At 43.9% G+C, this 15,685-nt stretch overlaps 1 protein-coding gene across 2 annotated transcripts in view; it reads right to left on the bottom strand.

Moving 5' to 3' along the window:
- Nucleotides 1-2,719: 2,719 nt before the first annotated feature.
- The window catches only part of fbxl19 (F-box and leucine rich repeat protein 19), a 39,864-nt gene continuing 26,898 nt past the window's right edge, over nucleotides 2,720-15,685 (bottom strand). For both annotated transcript variants that reach the window (XM_082186068.1, XM_082186069.1), the window contains 3 exons: nucleotides 13,911-14,075; nucleotides 10,162-10,383; nucleotides 2,720-4,950 (listed from right to left, as the gene is read on the bottom strand). In XM_082186068.1, coding sequence (XP_082042194.1) covers nucleotides 4,796-4,950; nucleotides 10,162-10,383; nucleotides 13,911-14,075 — 542 coding nt within the window. In that variant the 3' untranslated portion in view covers nucleotides 2,720-4,795. The remainder of the gene's footprint in view (nucleotides 4,951-10,161; nucleotides 10,384-13,910; nucleotides 14,076-15,685) is intronic.

The following is a 15,685-nucleotide window of genomic DNA, read 5'->3' as shown; positions in this document are numbered from 1 at the left end:
GAAGAACTCGATATTGTGACAGAAACTTTTAACTCTCTCTTTTCCAGCACTTTAGACACAGTTGCTCCGTTGCGCTTAAAGAAGATTAAAGAAAATAGTCCAACGCCGTGGTACAATGAGCACACTCGGGCCCTTAAGAGAGCAGCCAGAGAGATGGAGCGCAACTGGAAGAAAACAAAACTAGAGGTATTTCGCATTTCATGGAAAGAGAGCCTGACTGCATATAGAGAGGCTTTAAAAGCTGCTAGATCTGATTCTTTTTCAACCCTATTAGAAGAAAATAAACAAAACCCTAGCTATTTATTTGAAACAGTGGCTAAACTAACGAACAATAAAGATTCAAGCCCAGAAGTTTTCAAGCAGCACAGCAGTAATGACTTTATGAACTTCTTCACTTATAAGATTGATAATATCAGGAAGAAAATTATAACACTGCAACCGTCTACTACAGTATCGCATCAGGCAGTGCATTGTAGTCTCCTTGAGGAAAATTTGATTCACTCATTGCTATAGGAGAGGAAGAATTCGTTAAACTCGTTAAATCATCTAAATCGACAACATGTATGTTAGACCCTATACCGACTAAGCTACTGAAAGAGATGCTTCCAGAGGTCATAGATCCTCTTCTTAATATCATTAATTCATCTTTGTCATTAGGATACGTACCAAAAACTTTTAAGTTGGCTATGATTAAACCACTTATTAAAAAAAACACAATCTGTTGATCCTACAGAATTAGTCAATTACAGGCCGATCTCGAATCTACCTTTTCTTTCAAAGATACTAGAAAAGGCGGTATCTTCAGAACTATGTTCCTTTTTAGAAGAAATGATATCTGTGAGGATTTCCAGTCAGAATTTAGACCGTACCATAGTACCGAGACAGCTCTCATTAGAGTCACACATGATCTGCTCTTATCATCCGATCGTGGTTGTATCTCTCCATGTGGGCAGTCATGGCCTAGTGGTTAGCGGTTGAACTGGTAACCCAAAGGTTGCTGGTTCGATTCCAGAACCGGTGGGAAATGACTGAGGTGCCCTTGAGCAAGGCACTTAACCCCTAATCGCTCCCCGGGCGCCACACAAAGGCTGCCCGCTGCTCTGGGTGTGTGTATCCACGTTTGCAGTGTGTGTGTGTGTTAACTACTCACTACTCTGCTCCTAATGTGTGTGCATTAACTTGGATGGGTTAAATGCAGAGGTCAAATTCCTAGTATGGGTTACCATACTTGGCCGTCATGTGTCACTTTCACTTTTTTCCACTTTCACTTTCACTCTATTAGTGTTACTCGATCTTAGTGCTGCATTTGACACTATCGACCACAACATTCTTTTAAATAGACTCGAAAATGATGTTGGCATTAGTGGAATTGCATTAGCATGGTTTAAATCACACTTATCTGACCGTTATCAGTTTGTAGCAGTAAATTAAGAGATGTCTCATCGATCACAAGTTCAATATGGTGGACCATAAGGCTCAGTACTAGGACCGTTGCTGTTCACTCTGTACATGCTACCCTTGGGAGATATCATTAGGAAGCATGGTATTAGTTTTCACTGTTATGCTGATGATACTCAGCTCTATATTTCTATATTTCTTCACGCCCTGACGAAATTGACCAATTCACTAAATGAATGGAATGTATAGCTGATATAAAAAACTGGATGACTAGTCATTTCCTACTACTTAATTCTGAAAAAACAAGAGATTCTAATTATTTCTCATGAGTGTGTTTCAGGAGTGTGTTTCTCACGAGTGTTTTTCAGGAGTGTTTCTCATGACTGTGTTTCTCACGAGTGTTTCAGGAGTGTGTTTCTCATGAGTGTGTTTCAGGAGTGTTTCTCAAGAGTGTGTTTCACGACTGTGTTTCTCACGAGTGTGTTTCAGGAGTGTGTTTCTCACGAGTGTGTTTCAGGAGTGTGTTTCTCACGAGTGTGTTTCTCACGAGTGTTTTTCAGGAGTGTTTCTCACGAGTGTGTTTCACGACTGTGTTTCTCACGAGTGTGTTTCAGGAGTGTGTTTCTCACGAGTGTGTTTCAGGAGTGCGTTTCAGGAGTGTTTCTCACGAGTTTGTTTCACGAGTGTGTTTCTCATGAGTGTGTTTCAGGAGTGTGTTTCAGGAGTGTCTTTCACGAGTGTGTTTCTCACGAGTGTGTTTCAGGAGTGTGTTTCTCACGAGTGTGTTTCAGGAGTTTTTCTCTCACGAGTGTGTTTCTCACAAGTGTGTTTCAGGAGTGTTTCTCTCACGAGTGTGTTTCAGGAGTGTGTTTCAGGAGTGTTTCTCTCACGAGTGTGTTTCAGGAGTGTGTTTCTCACGAGTGTGTTTCAGGAGTGTTTCTCTCACGAGTGTGTTTCAGGAGTGTGTTTCTCACAAGTGTGTTTCAGGATTGTGTTTCAGGAGTGTGTTTCTCACGAGTGTGTTTCAGGAGTGTGTTTCTCACGAGTGTGTTTCTCACGAGTGTGTTTCAGGATTGTGTTTCTCACGAGTGTGTTTCTCACGAGTGTGTTTCTCACGAGTGTGTTTCAGGAGTGTTTCTCACGAGTGTGTTTCAGGAGTGTTTCTCTCACGAGTGTGTTTCTCACGAGTGTGTTTCAGGAGTGTGTTTCTCACGAGTGTGTTTCAGAAGTGTGTTTCTCATGAGTGTGTTTCAGGAGTGTGTTTCTCACGAGTGTGTTTCAGGAGTGGAGTTTCACATTGAGGAAAGAGAAGCAAAGCACATAAAAACAACCCCATTGTCTTTATTTAGTTAGACATTTTACAGTAGTCACTTTTATAGTAGCTGCCTTGTTTTTCTTTTTCCTCATTGTTTCACATATTCTATCACTTGGATCAATGCAAAGGAAGAAATATATATATATGAACGCCCAAAACAGGAAATTTTGGCAAGATATTACAAGAATATGATTCAGGCCTTTAACAGGGCGAATGTTTGGTTCATACATGGCAATTGAGTTCAGTGGGTTTTGAATCTGTAAAACACACGTTCGGATGAAAGAGGAACCGTATTCAAAACCCATTCAAGACATTAGACTTGAATTCATTCTGATTTCAGAAAAACTACAACCTGATGCTAAACTCAGTGTTTGATATGTCACTATAAACCGCACAGGTATTTTCCCGATGTGCAAGAACGTCTTTTAAATGCGAACTGCACTGAACATGAAATCTAAAAACACCAACAGCAAAAGAAACATTGCAACTACACTGTCGAGGTCACTTTTAAGGGATGCTGTTTGTCTACTGCCATCAAACACTTGAAACTGCCACGTATTGGACCCAATACTGAAGAGAAGTGTGCGAGGAAGAGTCTGAGAGAGAGTCGACATGCATCGGATCTGGAAGTGTTGCAGAGTTCAGCGATGGAGAGATAGAAGAAACCAGATGTTCATCAGTTCATCAGAACCAGTCGTTCAGTCCGAGACCCAACGGCTAAACCAGCGCTCGGAGACGCCATGTTGGATTTGATAACACTGAATCATGTTGGAAACACCAAATGTTTTATTCTCTAATGCATTTTGCAGGTTATTCCATGTCATTAATTGGCCACAGTTTCCCAACAGAGACACTTTTCTCCATTGCTATTGGAAGGCAAAGCTTAGTTTGGATGATTCTGGATCAGAACCGGAGCGAATGACAGCGATGTGACGAGGCCGTCAGTGTTTCCTGAACCTCACGCAGGCGTTCGTGAAAACCTTCCCAGATCAGCAGAATCTACAGCAACATTCGTGTGGGACGTCATCAGATCCAGCGTGAAACACAGCAGCTCGAGCTCGACCGAAGAGTCGAGAGTACAGAACCGGCCGTGGGGTCGAGTCGAGAGGTCGAGTCCTTCAGTGCCGGTTCTGTCAGAACACTGATCCGTCAAGACGAGAGGAAGAGAGAAATATAGAGAGGACGGCAGCGGCTCCTGTGTGTGTGTGTGTGTGTGTGTGTGTGTGTGTGTGTGTGTGTGTGTGTGTGTGTGTGTGTGTGTGTGTGTGTGTGTGTGTGTGTGACCAATACACAGAAGAGAAGAGAACGTCACTGATCCACCGCTGAAGACATGAACACTGTTCACACACACACACACACACACACACACACACACACACTTCCATCACAATCAGTGAACTTCAAGAAACACTTAAAATATCACGTCTCCCCAAAGTCAAGCCTAGTTTCAGGACCATGAAGATTTTTCCTCCAGATTCTCATCACTTACATGAACATTTCTCTTCATTAGTTTCAGATTCGAAGTCTCATGCCGGATGTGGGAAACTCATCACTAACTCATCTGTGTGACACACTCTGTGTGATTATAAGACTAAATCTGCTCACTTGTAAAAAATCTTGATGGTCCCAAAATGGGCTTTATTTTGTTTTTGCAAAAAGAAAATAAACATTGTTTTGATTTTGGGGTGAACCTGCTCGTTTCTCCTGAGATTCACCGAACACACAGAATATCTACGTGGATGAGATTTCTCCATTCACAAACGGCGGATCCAGAAATAAAACACAGAGCGAGTGAGTGAGTATGAGTCTGTATGTGTGTGTGTGTGTTGAGTGTGTGTTGAGCTGTTCTTCAGCGCTCTGTCGTCTGCGCAGGGGAAGGGGTGTGTGTGTGTGTGTGTGTGTGTGTGTGTGTGTGTGTGTGTGTGTGTTGAGTTGTTCATCAGCGCTCTGTCGTCTGCACAGGGGAAGGGGTGTGTGTGTGTGTGTGTGTGTGTGTGTTCAGCTGTTCTTCGGCGCTCTGTCGTCTGCGCAGGGGAAGGGGTGTGTGTGTGTGTGTGTGTGTGTGAGAGAGAGAGAGTGTGTTCAGCTGTTCTTCAGCGCTCTGTCGTCTGCGCAGGGGAAGGTGTGTAACTGGCAGAGGTCAGGGTTCATCAGGCCACAGGAGCGCAGATCCACCGTCTGTAACGACACACACCGGCGCAGCAGTGGCAAACACTGATCCGTCACCTTCACACAGCCTGTAACACACACACACACACACACGCTTTCACTTTACAGACCCATACCTTTCTAGTTATACATCACAAACAGGATTCTTGTGTTTTTCTGCAGGTAAAGGTTGCTTCATGTGACAGTCGTCAGGTTTACTGGATATATTAGTGACCGAGGACACTCTATTGCTCTTTAAAGGGTTTCTATTATGCCCCTTTTCACAAGATGTAAAATAAGTCTGATGTCACCAGAGTGTGTGTGTTAAGTTTTAGCTCAAAATACCCCCCAGATATTTTATTATAGCATGTTAAAATTGTCACTTTTTGAGGGTGAGCAAAAACGTGCCGTTTTGTCTGTCCCTTTAAATGCAAATGAGCTGCACCTCCCGGCACAGAGGGCGGAGCTTCAAGAGCTTGTGTGTGTGTGTGTGTGTGCGTGCGTGCGTGCGTGCGTTAGCAGCTCCGATTACCTCACACACACGCACTGAACATTTCAAAAACGTTTAGCCTTTTATGTTCAAACCGGAGTCAGACAAAGATGGAGAGACTCAAGAAGAAGTGACAACATGTAGAAGCAACAGGAGATTTCTCAATGGTTAGTTGATGAATTTATGCAGCTGATGTGTAGTTATCTTCTAGTCATTGATTAGTCAGTCATGATGATCTATAAATCGTGTTCCGGGGGTTTATGTTAAGGTTAGTGATGTCATTTTCTTAGTAATTTTCTTTTATTAAATCCAGACAAGACAGAGGTAATACTTATCGGTTCAAAAAACCGCCCACAAAACCTCGCACAATACAACTTTAACATCATAGGATGTCCTGTTACTTTATCCTCTACAGTAAAAGACCTGGGTGTTATACTCGATTGCAACCTGTCTTTTGAAAATCATATTTCTTATGTTACAAAAACAGCCTTTTTCCACCTTAGAAACATTGCTAAGCTACGTAATATGCTATCAGTTTCTGATGCAGAAAAGTTAGTTCATGCATTCATGACCTCGAGACTGGATTACTGTAATGCTTTATTAGCTGGTTGTCCTGCATCCTCAATAAACAAGCTACAGTTAGTCCAAAATGCCGCCGCTAGAGTTCTTACGAGATCAAGAAAATATGATCATATAACACCGATTTTATCATCACTGCATTGGTTACCTATAAAGTTCCGTATTAATTACAAGGTATTGCTACTGACTTATAAAGCCCTAAACGGCTTAGCTCCAGTCTATTTAACGGATCTTCTATCGCCCTATAATCCATCGCGCTCTTTGAGATCACTAAATTCAAGGCTTTTGGTCATACCTAGGATATCCAGAACCACCAAAGGAGGGAGAGCATTTTCACATTTGGCTCCAAAACTCTGGAATAGTCTTCCTGATACTGTTCGTTGCTCAGACTCGCTCTCCCAGTTTAAAACTAGATTAAAGTCGCATCTCTTCAGCCAGGCATTCATATAATCCTACAGTTCAAACTACAATCCGGCCTCTATCCAATGCCAGAGGAGAACTGGCCCCCGACTGAGCCTGGGTTCTCCCAAGGTTTTTTTTTTTCTCCATTAAGGCACCTGATGGAGTTTTAGGACACCATTAGGTCACTTGATGGAGTTTTTCGGCTCCTTGCCACTGTTGCCTTTGGCTTGCTCAGTTGGGGATATTTTGGGGATATTTAATTTAATTTTATCAATCAATAAATTCCTCTTGAAACAAACTTTGTTGTATTATTTTAATTTAATACTGTGAAGCTGCTTTGATGCAATCTGTATTGTGAAAAGCGCTATACAAATAAACTTGACTTGACTTGACTTGACTAACCCGTGAAGAAGCTTGTGTAGTCTCTACCAGCCGTTTATTGTAGTTCTTAAAGGGTCATGAAACCCTAAACCAAAATTTCTGAGATTTTATCAGAGTTATGTGTGTTGAACACCATTGAAGACAATGTTAACATCTGTTAGATTTAATAGTAGGGGGAAAATGGTTAAATTTTAGTTTTTATACGCTATTTTCGTCTTCCGGGTTTAAAATCTTCATCGTGTCCACGTCACAGGCTGTGACGTGGCAGAGCACGATAGTACTTTGATGACTCATCGGTGTCTCATAATTATTAATGAGACTGAGTTTTTTTATCCAATGAGAAGACACTGTCTCTTAATTATTCATGACACCACGTGGATCTTTCCAATGACAGACATGTCAAACTATGATATCGCGTAGTAGATGAGAGAGGTAATGATGGGACGCGCGTTTGTTTTCGTGGTGCAAAAGTTCCAGTGCATCTTTCCCCGTGATGCTCCCAGGACTAGACTCCAACCATCAACCACAGACACATCTAAACCGTGTGTGTGTAGCAACCACTCAACTGGAGAATGGTGGACTTCGGCCTTGTACAGCAATTCAGGTTTCGTCTTGCGAGTGATGCGGTCCCGAGGACTTTTCTATCGCTTCAGAGGTGTGTGTGTGTGTGTGTGTGTGTGTGTGTGTGTGTGTGTGTGTGTGTGTGTGTGTGTGTGTCTAAAATGTAACCCTGACCGTTTTACTTGCCTTTTGTTAAATAATCACTCGTTATTAAAATGTAGATATTTCGATAATACCTCAATTGTATGGAACATTTCTATGTCACTGTCCATCTTTATTATGTGGGTTTAGGGGGCGCGGCTGTACGGAACGTTTTTTTTTTTTTAAGCGGAATAATTTTCAAATATATGCATTTATAGTGTGTATATAAACAAATATATATTTTATAATGACATAATTATACATATACATGTGCATTTATATGTTTTAAATAAAATTATAATTACTGTTATAATATAATGTAGCAGGGCATTCAGTTACTTTTGAAAGGACAAAAATAAGGTGTCAGTGTATTTCATTAGACTTTAACTTTGCCATCTATAAAAAAAATCTAGCATTTCCTCACGTTTTACCACAGATTTTTAGTGACAGTCGATATGCATGCATGGGCCAGTGGCAATGACAGTTTCCACCCTCCCCTCTCCCCTGCCATGCCACACCACACCCACTCTCCTCCCTCTCCACCCACTCTCCTGTCATGACCCTTTAAAAAGTCATTTCTGTAAAAGTAAATCTCTCCCTTCGCTTTGAACTTTGATCGTCGTAACTTTGCAGATGTTGTTTATGATCAAACAGCAACATTACACACTAACTACAGTTAGAGAAGTGAAATCATAATCAACCACCCCTTTAACACAGAGTCGTGGTGTTTCTGTATGTTATGAACAGGCCTGTGAGCTGAAGCCCAGGACGCGAGGCGTTACCTGCCAGGTCAGTGTGTGTGAGGCGTGTGTGAGGCGTGTATGAGGCGTGTGTGAGGCGTGTGTGGTCTTTACCTGCCAGGTCAGTGTGTGTGAGGCGTGTGTGAGGCGTGTGTGGTCTTTACCTGCCAGGTCAGTGTGTGTGAGGCGTGTGTGGTCTTTACCTGCCAGGTCAGTGTGTGTGAGGCGTGTGTGGTCTTTACCTGCCAGGTCAGTGTGTGTAAGGCGTGTGTGAGGCGTGTATGAGGCGTGTGTGAGGCGTGTGTGGTCTTTACCTGCCAGGTCAGTGTGTGTGAGGCGTGTGTGAGGCGTGTGTGGGCTTTACCTGCCAGGTCAGTGTGTGTGAGGCGTGTGTGAGGCGTGTATGAGGCGTGTGTGAGGCGTGTGTGGTCTTTACCTGCCAGGTCAGTGTGTGTGAGGCGTGTGTGTGAGGCGTGTGTGGGCTTTACCTGCCAGGTCAGTGTGTGTCAGGCGTGTGTGAGGTGTGTATGAGGCGTGTGTGGGCTTTACCTGCCAGGTTGAAGTGTGTGAGGCGTGTGTGAGGCGTGTGTGGGCTTTACCTGCCAGGTCATTGTGTGTGAGGCGTGTGTGGGCTTTACCTGCCAGGTCAGTGTGTGTGAGGCGTGTGTGAGGCGTGTGTGAGGCGTGTGTGGTCTTTACCTGCCAGGTCAGTGTGTGTGAGGTGTGTGTGTGAGGCGTGTGTGGGCTTTACCTACCAGGTCAGTGTGTGTCAGGCGTGTGTGAGGTGTGTATGAGGCGTGTGTGAGGCGTGTGTGGGCTTTACCTGCCAGGTTGAAGTGTGTGAGGCGTGTGTGAGGCGTGTGTGGGCTTTACCTGCCAGGTTGAAGTGTGTGAGGCGTGTGTGAGGCGTGTGTGGGCTTTACCTGCCAGGTCAGTGTGTGTGAGGCGTGTGTGAGGCGTGTATGAGGCGTGTATGAGGCGTGTGTGAGGCGTGTGTGGGCTTTACCTGCCAGGTTGAAGTGTGTGAGGCGTGTGTGAGGCGTGTGTGGGCTTTACCTGCCAGGTCAGTGTGTGTGAGGCGTGTGTGAGGCGTGTATGAGGCGTGTATGAGGCGTGTGTGAGGCGTGTGTGGGCTTTACCTGCCAGGTTGAAGTGTGTGAGGCGTGTGTGAGGCGTGTGTGGGCTTTACCTGCCAGGTCAGTGTGTGTGAGGCGTGTGTGGGCTTTACCTGCCAGGTCAGTGTGTGTGAGGCGTGTGTGAGGCGTGTGTGAGGCGTGTATGAGGCGTGTGTGAGGCGTGTGTGGTCTTTACCTGCCAGGTCAGTGTGTGTGAGGCGTGTGTGGTCTTTACCTGCCAGGTCAGTGTGTGTGAGGCATGTATGAGGCATGTGTGGTCTTTACCTGCCAGGTCAGTGTGTGTGAGGCGTGTGTGGGCTTTACCTGCCAGGTCAGTGTGTGTGAGGCGTGTGTGAGGCATGTATGAGGCATGTGTGGTCTTTACCTGCCAGGTCAGTGTGTGTGAGGCGTGTGTGGGCTTTACCTGCCAGGTCAGTGTGTGTGAGGCGTGTGTGAGGCGTGTGTGGTCTTTACCTGCCAGGTCAGTGTGTGTGAGGTGTGTGTGTGAGGCGTGTGTGGGCTTTACCTGCCAGGTCAGTGTGTGTCAGGCGTGTGTGAGGCGTGTGTGAGGCGTGTATGAGGCGTGTGTGAGGCGTGTATGAGGCGTGTGTGAGGCGTGTGTGAGGCGTGTGTGAGGCGTGTGTGGGCTTTACCTGCCAGGTCAGTGTGTGTCAGGCGTGTGTGAGGCGTGTGTGAGGCGTGTATGAGGCGTGTGTGAGGCGTGTATGAGGCGTGTGTGAGGCGTGTATGAGGCGTGTGTGAGGCGTGTGTGAGGCGTGTGTGGGCTTTACCTGCCAGGTCAGTGTGTGTCAGGCGTGTGTGAGGCGTGTGTGGGCTTTACCTGCCAGGTCAGTGTGTGTCAGGCGTGTGTGAGGCGTGTGTGGGCTTTACCTGCCAGGTTGACGTGTGTGAGGCTCTCTCTGAGTGGTGAGATGGCCGAGGTCAGCGTGTGGACGGTCTGGTCTGTGATATGGCAGCACTGGCTCAGGTCCAGTCTGGTCAGGTGGGGAAGGTACCGGACCAGCAGACGAGACACAGCGTCGGTCACTTCCAGCCCAGCCAATCGCAGCTCGGTCACGTTCTGGAAGCGTCCGCCTCGGTTCTCTCCGTGAGCTGTGCGGGAACACACGGTTAGCGCTGAGACACTACAGCTCTCGACTCACACAGAACCTCATTACTGAACATTCACTCAGTTTCCACATGTAGAGTCTCTCCAAGCAGCATTTTCAAAATCAAGCACTGGCTGTTCAGTTTGGTTTCATACACACTGCCACTCCAGTAATGACTGAAGTCTGTGTGAACAGAGCAGGGTTCAGCACTAAAGGTGAACTGACAACTGAATTTATCTGCAGTGTGAACGTGGTCCTGGTCCATCTCAGGTGAAGCCAGTGACTGAAACACTCAAGCTGGGATCCTTTAACAGACACACAAACATCAGACCGAACTTCATCTGTGGCCCTCAGGAAAACTAAACGAATTATTTCAGGCAACTTTGTTAATCCATTCATAATAAAGTGGAATTTTTTTTTAAATGAACCAGTTTTCCCCTACAATTAAATCCAACAGATGCTGTTCAATGATGTTCAACACAAATACTTTTGTTAAAATCTCAGAAAATGTAGTTTAGTCAAGGCAAGTTTATTTATATAGCACATTTCATACCCAATGGCAATTCAAAGTGCTTTACATAGAAAATAAGCACAAAATAAAAGCAAGGGAAATTAAAATAGTTATAAAAGGAATTAAAATAGATAAATTATAAAATTAATTTGAGTCAAATGAATTAAAGTAGTAAAAAGATGATACACAGAATAAACTTCTCATTTGGCAAAACACCGGTGTATCCTAAGAATTCCACTGGATGTCTCCGATGGACCCGATTTTTCCCTATGATCGGACAGGAGGAGCTCTAGGACTCACGGGGTAACCTCGGCTTCACTGCCCCATCAGTCCAAACCCCAAAAACCTATTTATTCAGAAGCTCTAGGAATGGAGTCGATCCAGTCCGCACCCCACAGAACCCCGAGTTTAATCACGTCAAACTCACTACTCCACCACAGACCCAGGCCTTCTGCATGGGTTCATCTCTCAATTTCCCCAAGTAATTTATGTTTGTCTCTTACCCAATTCTCAGTGCCATTTGAGTTTAGAATCAAAAGGAAGATGCAGAAATAAAATACAGTGTAATCAGTCGGACGAACAGTGGCACAGTGCTCATTCAGTAAATGCACAGCTAAACAGAAGTGTTCTGCGTCTGGATGTGGATGTGACTGTAGGAGCACATCTGATCTCCTCTGGAAGCTGGTTCCAGCATAATAGCTAAAGCAGACTCGCCATGCTTAGAGTGAACCCTTGGTGTTTCCAGCTGATATGATCCCAATGATCTGAGTGATCTGTTGGGTTTATATTCAGTGAGCATATCTGCAATGTATTGAGGTCCTAGGCCATTGAATGATTTATATACCAGTAATCATACTTTAAAATCAATCCTAAATGTAACTGGGAGCCAGTATAAAGACCTGAGGACTGGTGTGATGTGTTCATATGTTCTGGTTCTGCTCAGCGTTCTGTATGAGCTGACACTGTCTTATGGTGTTTTTGGGAAGGCCAGTGAGGAGTCCATTACAATAATCCGCCCTGCTGGTGATGAAAGCATGCACAAGTTTCTCTAAGTCTTGACTGGAAACAAAGCATCTAATTTTTTCAGATGATAGTATGCTGATTTAGTTATTGCTTTGACATGACTACTGAAACTAAGGTCTGACTCTTGTGTCACACCAAGATTCCTGACTTGATGTTTAGTTGTTTGACCCCTAGAGAGAAGGTATGCGTTCACCTTGAGAACTTCATCTTTGTTTCCGAACGCAATGACTTCAGTTTTATCTTTGTTTAACTGAAGAAAGTTTTGGCACATCCAACTGTTGACTTCATCAATGCATCGGCACAGGGAGTCAATGAGTCAAAGAATTGATGTTTTGCCTGTATCAGTATTTAAACGAATATTGTTTATTATCTTTATGAGCGCTGTCTCTGTGCTGTGGTGCGGTCGGAAACCAGATTGAAAATTGTCAAAGTATCCATTCGAGCTAAAGAATTCGTTCAGCTGATTGAAGACAACTTTTTCAATGATCTTGCCTATGAAAGGAAGATTTGAGATTGGTCTGTAATTGCTCGATATGTTGCTATCCAGATTGCTCTTTTTCAGGAGGGGCTTGGGGCTAACCCTAACAGAGAGTAGTGAAAATGTACAACTTTTAGGAAATCTGCTTCTAAGCAGTTTAACACACTTTTGAAAAAGGAAGGGGGGTTATGTCGAGGGTGCAGGTTGATGTTTTAAGGTGCATGTGTCACATCACGTCTTGATTACTGTAATGCCGTTTTCATTGGCCTATCTGCTAGCTCCATTTCCAAATTGCAATACATTCAAAACCACACCAAGCGTTCTGCCCTTATCACCCCAATTTTGTACTATCTTCACTGGCTTCCAGTGGCTTACCGTATTTTAAATCTCTGCACAGCTTGGCTCCCCCATCTCTGTAACCTGCTCCACCCCTGCACCCCGACTCGCTCTTTACGATCCTCTACTCTAGCCTTCTCGTTGGCCCTCGGCATCGCCTAGCTTCATTGGGGGGCAGATCATTCAGTGTTGTTGCACCCAAAATATGGAACTCTCTCCCCCAATCACTCTGTTGTGTTAATACTGTTTCTGAATTTAAAACTATGCTCAAAACTCACTTATTTTATGAATGTTACCATTCTAAAGTTGTACTACATTTTGCTGTGTCTGATTGTATTCTGCTGTATGCTGCCCCATCTACCTAATTCTCCTTTACTGTACTTTTACTCTCATCTACCTACTGTTGTTTTGTATGTTGTCATTGTCCCTTGCCATTATTGTTGCTTTTTCATTGTAAAGCGTCCTTGAGCCCTAGAAAGGCGCTATATAAATAAAACGTATTATTATTATTAAGGTGCTTAATAACTGTTTCTTACAAGATTTTTCCACTAATTTCTTCAAAATCAGACATAGTAACTTTCTGCGGATGTGGTTGATCTGTCTAACCTTGCATCATTGCAAACTCATTGCATTTGCTGTCTGAGAGCAATTAATTGGAAATCTGGCTTGGGGGGTTTGTTAGACTCTCTACAGTAGCAAAAAGAGTGCGTGTGTTGTTTATGTTTCTGTTTCTAATATTTGAGAAGAAAGGCACTCTAGCCTTGCCTAGTTCCACATTGAAAGCATGGAGGCTGTCTTTATAGATGTTCTAATGGACTACCATTTTAGTCTTCCGCCACATGCGCTCTGCTTTTCTGCATTAGCTTTCATATTTTGCACTGCTGTTGAGTTTCTCCAAGGTGCTTTTTGTCTGCCACTCTTCTTCCTGACTTTCACAGGAGCAATATCATCTTTTACACTCTGTACTTTTGAGTTAAAGGACTCAAGGAGAGAATCAACAGAGTCCGCAGATATGCTTGTTGTTAAAGATATGGCCTTCAGTTTAGGGTTTCATGACCCTTTCATTTATGACAATCTTACAAGTATGAATTGATAATATCATTGTCACCGTAACCTTTTAAATCTGTCTGTTTTGCCAGCACTCAATTAAAGCATGACCAAGTGAAGGAGTGTAGAAACTGACCTGAGCGCGTGTCGTTGGATGGCGGAGCCAGCAGCTCTTTCAGATGCGAGTCCTTCAGATCCTCGACGCGACTGAGGTCCAGGAGCCGCAGACATGGACACACAGACTGACAGAGAGCCGAGACCGAGGACCACGAGCAGCCGGCCACGTTCAGCTCCAGCAGACCTGAGGGAGACACCGAGACATCAGCGAGAGACCGAGACATCAGCGAGAGACAGAGAGACCAGCGAGAGACAGAGAGACCGAGACACCAGCGAGACACCGAGACATCAGCAAGAGACAGAGAGACCGAGACATCAGCGAGAGAATAAGGGAGGGAGGAGACCCCGGGGAAGACCTAGGACACGCTGGAGGGATTATGTCTCCCGGCTGGCATGGGAAGGCCTCGGTATCCCCCCGGAAGAGCTAGAGGAAGTGTCTGGGGAGAGGGAAGTCTGGGCATCTCTGCTTCAACTGCTGCCCCCGCGACCCGGCCACGGATAAGCTGAAGAAGATGATAATACGCCTAATGGAAACACGTCAATTACGCAAAAACTCCCATTTATTGCAAAAAAGTTTTTACGCTTGCATGAGGTGGTGTTTCACGCAATTCAAAAAAGAAATGTTTTGCAAAACTGCAATGGAAACAGTTTTTGCGCATTTACAGGTCACCTGACGTAGATGACGCGGTATGTTTGGATAGAAGACAAAACACAGTTCTTTATTAAATTCATAAAAGATAAAAGAATTACAGGAATACTGGATTCTAAACCTCAAAGAAATGCCACAATCAAGACCTTGAAGCAGATATGAGGGAGAATCACCCAGAAACACCTCATATGTGCCGCTCTCAAGTATTAAGGGTCTTTCCTTGCCATTAATAATTGGATAAACACACATAAGTCTCCTTCGATTAATAATAATGGCCAGTGCAGTGGCTGAGATAAACATAAACCTATCAACGTCCGTTGCCATGATTTTTGGAATGACTTATCACGAGAGGGAAAACTGAAGTTTTAGTCACATAACATTGGTTAATGGAAACGCCGTCATTTTGCAATAGTTTTTTGTCAACATAAAAAAAATAATTTCAAAAATAGTTTTGCGTAAATCTGTAAACACACCTACTGTCACTTAGCAACAATAAATTAAGTGAGAACGGCACTGCTTTACAAGGGGTGGATTGGAAGCACCAGTTGTCTTCCCAAAACGTCAGAACTTGCAGTTGGATGCAGGAGGGATGGAGAAATAATGACTCTCTGAAGCTTTGACACTTTTCTCTGATTGTTCCGGTACAAGATTCTAAGCATCATGAGTTTTGAAAACAGTGTCACCTTGTGGCAGGTCAAATTTAAAGCCTGACAACGCTAAAAGTGTTACGTTTCTGATGGAATAATACACATATTGAAGTGTAGCAATAAATAATAATAATATTAATACCAGACTTTTTTGAGGCAAGTAAATGGTGCTCTAATTATTTTATGCTGTTTATATAGCAGAACATATGATGGTCAAGTCACCTTTATTTATGTAGCGCTTTTTACAATACAGATTTTTTTTGTTTCACAGCAGCTTTACAGTGATAGTGTGTTAGCACATGGATTCAAACATTGAATCATTGACACGAAAAGTAAAGCATTCATGCAAGTGGAGCTTTAATTTTTATTGGTCATGTGTTTCTCTTAAAACAGGCACGGAGATTCATGAGAAATTTCGCTATGGATAAATCAGCATTATCAAAAACTTCATGGTCATAATTTTCCTTAAAATAACTAGTCAATAATGTGAATAAAGGG

Source organism: Leuciscus leuciscus (genome assembly GCF_965113295.1).
Source record: "Leuciscus leuciscus genome assembly, chromosome: 12".
Taxonomy (NCBI): Eukaryota; Metazoa; Chordata; class Actinopteri; order Cypriniformes; family Leuciscidae; genus Leuciscus; species Leuciscus leuciscus.
The sequence above is the reverse complement of the archived record's forward strand: the minus strand, read 5'-3'. Positions and strand labels throughout refer to the sequence as shown.